Raw genomic sequence first — 5260 nt, 5'->3', positions numbered from 1 at the left:
CGCATAAAGTTTTGTCGTCCAGCGACGTTACCATCGTTGTTCCCTTTAGGTTACCATCCCGAGTTAGGTAGGGCGCATTCAAGGTTTAGCCGCCTCTCATTATCTTCTCCCATTTGCTACTATCCTTCGCACGTTGCCATTCCATATCCACCAGTTACCTGTCTATATTTAAAAGGGATAAATGGTTCCATTATTTATTTGTAATTTTCTCATAGCCACCATTGTTGATAGATGTCAGTAACTCTCTCGAAACCCAACCCATGTCTACTTTGTTTCTTCTGTGCCCTCACGTGTAAAGTTGTCACTGCAAACAGATATAAGAGCCAAGGAAGGTCGATCGCAGTCGCCACTAAGTGAAGTCAAAAGAAGTTAGATGGCAGTGACCATTAAGATGAAGTCAAAAGCTCAGACTGATAATTTTTTAAATTCTCTATGTGCCAAACCATTTATTCGGTTGACTGACGATAAAATTTGGTAAACTGTACTGTGCACAGAGTCAAGAGCGATTGAAAGGACAATCACCGACAATTTATTGTCTAAACAACATTTGGCGATTTCAAGAGCCTATTTGGCGGCCTGTTCCTATCTATATATTCTTGTTTCCTCAGCAGTGGATTAATATTACCGGCAGAGACGAAATGAAGAGGAAGAAGTTGTTGTTCTTTCTATTATCATTCATAGTAAATGCATTGCCATTGATTTCGTGTTTGTCTGAGGATGGCACGGCATTGTTCTTCTTCAAGAGAAATCTCAACCCAAATTCACAGGTTCTGCTCAGTTCTTGGAATGCTTCTGCGGAATCGCCCTGCGCATGGAGTGGAATCAGCTGTGACAGATTCCAACGCGTGAGGGCCGTGGATTTGCCTTCCCTCGGCTTGGAAGGCACAATCCATCCCAACATCTCCTCTCTGGTCTACCTAAGGAGGCTCGATCTCAGCAACAATGGTTTCACAGGAAATCTCCCTCTTTCTCTCGGCAAACTCAGAAACCTGCAACAACTTATATTGGGGACTAATTATTTATCGGGCGCGATACCGGCCGAGCTCGGAAATCTTACACGGTTGACATATCTGTCGCTGTCTGCTAATAGCTTAACCGGTCACATACCCTCCCAGCTTGCGAAATGTCGAAGCCTCTCTTTTATCGATTTGGGTAACAACTATCTCGAATCGATCCCGCCTGAATTCGACAATATGCAGTCGCTAAAGCACCTCAGCCTGTACATCAATTCACTGGCAGGAGAATTTCCTCGATTTCTTACCCGATGTAGGAATTTGGAGGCCTTGGACCTCAGCCAAAACTATCTAGCAGGGGACGTTTTATTGGAGCTGGCCGGGATGAAAAAACTGTCATCGCTAAATCTGACAGCCAATGATCTTTCCGGCAAGATACCTCCAGAATTGGGTAATCTTACATACCTACAGGCCCTTCGTCTGGGTATGAACAATCTGACAGGACCAATTCCTAAGGAATTAGGGATGTTGACCCAGCTTCGAATCCTGGAGCTGTACCAGAATCAGTTGGCAGGCAGCATTCCTGCGAGTTTGGGAACTCTGAGTATGTTGGAGAGGCTCGATCTTCACTTCAACCAGCTAGCAAGAAACATTCCCGGCGAGCTGGGACTGTGCAGAAGCCTAACTTTCATGGACTTGTCAGTGAATAATCTTCAGGGTCCGATACCACTCGGTCTGGCTTCTCTGGATCGCATCATGGAGTTAGGAATATCTAGAAATTCCTTGACGGGAAATCTCGACGGGAGATTTCTGGCCAATTGGACGAATTTGGTGTCGCTTCAGCTGCAAAACAACTTAATCTCAGGGAGCATACCTCCGGAAGTGGAGATGTTGAAGAGACTCGAACTCCTATTCCTCTTTCACAATTCCTTTGAGGGGCGCATTCCGGCAGAGATAGGGAACTGTTCCAACTTGCAGAAGCTTGACATTTCTCATAATTCTTTAACCGGACTGATTCCTTCCGAGCTCGGAAAGTTAACATCTCTCGTCATGCTGAATCTCTTTGAAAATGGCTTTACGGGAAGAATTCCAGAGGAACTCAGAGAATTGAAGGCACTGATAATGCTAGACGTTTCCGGCAATAATCTGATGGGATCCATACCGGAGGGCATATTCCGGCTTCCTAATTTGAGCCTTCTTTATCTGCATAACAACAATTTATCTGGAACAATCTCTGGCAATTTTGGAAAATACAGTAATTTGACAAAGGTAAGCCTCTCCAACAACAGCCTCACCGGAAACCTTCCTCCGCAGATCTGTCAACGAGGAACGCTGCAGCTCTTGACAGTGAACAGGAATAATTTTTCAGGCCTTATTCCGCCGAGTCTCAAAGATTGCCATGGTTTGGTCAGAGTACGGCTGGAAGAAAATCAGCTGGAAGGATGTATAACAGACGCATTCGGCGAATACCCTGGACTGCAATTTTTGGGTTTAAGCTCCAATCAGCTTTACGGTGAAATTCCACCGGTTTTCAGTAAGTACAAGAACCTTACTCAGCTGTATATTTCAAGAAATTATTTGATAGGAATTATTCCGCCAGAGATTGGTCAGCTTAAGCATCTTAGCGTCCTGAATCTCTCGGAAAATTATTTGAGAGGCGGTATTCCACCGGAACTCGGCAATATAACGAATCTCTACATTCTAGATTTGAGCTATAACGAGCTGACAGGAACAATACCGGCGCAGCTAGCGAAGCTAACCGCATTGCAAAGATTTGGTTTGGCGGGAAATTATCTTTGCGGCCAAATACCGCCGGAGATCGGAGGCCTGTCTCAGTTGCTGGAATTAAGGCTGGAGGGAAATCAACTGAATGGAAGCATACCATTCACGATTGGAAATCTTGGCAATTTACAGATCTTACTGGATCTCAGTCATAATTCATTCTCCGGTCCAATTCCTGCGCAGTTAAGTAAGTTGCAGTATCTGATGGCCATAAATTTATCTCACAACAATCTGACCGGTCAAATTCCAGTGAGTTTTGCGGATTTGGTGAGTCTTTCTTCTATAGATCTGTCATACAATGATCTAGAAGGTTCGGTTCCTCAATTCAGAGTCTCCAATAACTCACCGCTCACATTTTACGCTGGGAATCTGAACCTCTGCGGCGGACCTGGCTTGCAACCTTGCAACGATGGAGTTCCACAAAATAATCTTGGGGCCAAGAATTCTAATAACAAGATTATATTCATTGTTGTACCCATAGCTTCGGCTTTGCTTGTTTCAGCAATTATAGGAACATTGCTGTGTTGGAGAAGCCGACGGGGACGGAATTTAACAAAGGGGTCAGCGGAGGAAGAAACTGATACATTCTCACTGTGGCCGTCTCTAAGCGGCGACAGAAACATTCTCGCCGAGATCTTAAAAGCCACGGAGAATTTCAACGACAAATACTGCGTCGGAAAAGGCGGATTCGCTGCGGTATACAAAGCACTTCTTCCGTCCGGCGAAATTCTTGCCGTGAAAAAGCTCTATCCGTCCACCGAGGGCGTCGCCGTAGATCGGAGAAACTTCATGTCAGAAATCGAAACCCTAGCGGGGATTCGACACCGGAACATTGTGAGGCTTTACGGGTACTGCTGTCAGAGTGAAATGAAGTTTCTGGTGTACGCGTATATGGAGAATGGGAGTCTGGGGCAAATTCTGCACGGCGAGAAGGCCAAGAATCTGCAGTGGCGCGAGCGGTGGGAAATCGTGGAAGGGATAGCTCATGCTTTGGCATACCTCCATCACGACTGCAGTCCGCCCATCGTCCATCGCGACATATCGTGCAATAACGTGTTGCTGGATTCGGCATTCCAAGCGTGCGTCTCCGACTTCGGCACTGCCAAGCTCCTCGACACCCACACTTCCAACTGGAGTAAAGTTGCAGGTTCCTTCGGATACATGACTCCTGGTAATAATCTATCTCAAATTCCTCTTTTCATTCCACTTGTTGTATATTTGCATTCTAAAAGTTTCGAGGATATGACTATACTGAAACTGAAAGTCCTAAAAATTGCTCTAAACACAATTCCTTTAGTTGAAAACAAATATTTACATTCTAAAATATCTGTCAATAAATGTGCAGAATTAAATATTTGCATTCTAAAATATTTGTGAATGAATGTGCAGAATTTGGTTACACAATGAAAGCAACAGAGAAGTGCGATGTGTATAGCTTTGGAGTGCTGATACTGGAAGTAATAAGCGGAAGGCACCCAGTTGGGGAAGAGAGAGTGAGCAATGAATTTAATATATTTGAGAGTATTTTGAAGGGGACTGACAAGGACAACGACGGTGCCTGGGATGAGGTGTTTGTAAAAGATATTTTGGATGGGAGAATTGAGTTTCCGAAAGGGATATTGGTGGATAAAGTTATTTGTTTGTTGAAAACTGCATTTAAATGTATCAATCCATCTCCCACACAGAGGCCAACCATGCGAGACGTTGTGAAGAGTTTTCAAGTCTATCATCCGCAACAACGTACTACTTCAAATAATAAAACCAGCAAAGTGCACCCGTACTACCTTGCTACGCTCACCCTTTCTCAACTATTTTATGATTGATATGTTTGCCCTTTACCATTACCAATCCCTGTGTGGGATTGGTATATAAATATAGAAACAGTACAGTAAAGACAGTATAGGTGCTCTGTTCAAAAAATGATATTTTCATTCACGTTCACTGACACTTTGTAAGAATCCGTTGAGCTGTTCAATGTAACACACAAGGCAGAGGTAGCTTATGCAAATATGTGAAAAAGTGTTTGTGTGCTCTAAAAGAGCAAGCGACGTTTTCCACACCTTTATCAGGGATGAAGTTCATATATTTTTTGCGTTGGGATGTTTATTTTTTTAAATGTTGATTATTTTTTATTCTAAATAATATTAATAAATCACCCGGCAGGGGATTAAATTTATATTATATTAAATTAAATTTATATTATATTGAATTTTTTATTCTGTTTTATTGAAAGAGTGTTATTTATTAAAAGAGAATGTATTAATAATTGTTTTTAAAAGTGTAAAGTTATATTTGAGAAATAAAAGATTTGAGAAGATCATCTTGAAATCTAAATCACTAAATATAAAAATTCTTATTTATTTAATTACTAAATATAAAAATTCTTATTTCTAAATAAATAGTATATAAAATTACTAAATATAAAAAAATTTATTTCTAAATAAATAATATATAAAGATTTCTTTTACCAAGTCAATACAACATAACAACTCAAAAGCTAGGCAAAAAAATTGACAAGACAGGGA

At 41.8% G+C, this 5260-nt stretch overlaps 1 protein-coding gene across 1 annotated transcript; it reads left to right on the top strand.

Annotated features, from left to right (window-relative positions):
- Positions 1–638: 638 nt before the first annotated feature.
- Positions 639–4736, top strand: LOC149159769 (uncharacterized). Its single transcript, XM_089434419.1, has 2 exons — positions 639–3906; positions 4125–4736. Exons 1-2 carry the CDS (start codon positions 639–641, stop codon positions 4556–4558), a joined length of 3702 nt encoding a protein of 1233 aa, XP_089290545.1. The 3' UTR covers positions 4559–4736.
- The last annotated feature ends 524 nt before the right edge of the window (positions 4737–5260 follow it).

The sequence above is a fragment of the Pinus tabuliformis genome, chromosome 5_2 (genome assembly GCF_031772625.1).
Source record: "Pinus tabuliformis cultivar Carrire ecotype Pingquan chromosome 5_2, CPIR1, whole genome shotgun sequence".
Taxonomy (NCBI): domain Eukaryota; kingdom Viridiplantae; phylum Streptophyta; class Pinopsida; order Pinales; family Pinaceae; genus Pinus; species Pinus tabuliformis.
Note: the sequence above shows the minus strand (reverse complement) of the source record. Positions and strands in the feature narration are given on the sequence as shown.

Bases quoted from the DNA above. Each gene is read 5' to 3' on its own strand.
- LOC149159769 (XM_089434419.1), top strand. From the start codon at position 639: ATGAAGAGGAAGAAGTTGTTGTTCTTTCTATTATCATTCATAGTAAAT. The intron at 3,907-4,124 runs GTAATAATCTAT...ATGAATGTGCAG, and splicing joins CTTCGGATACATGACTCCTG to AATTTGGTTACACAATGAAA.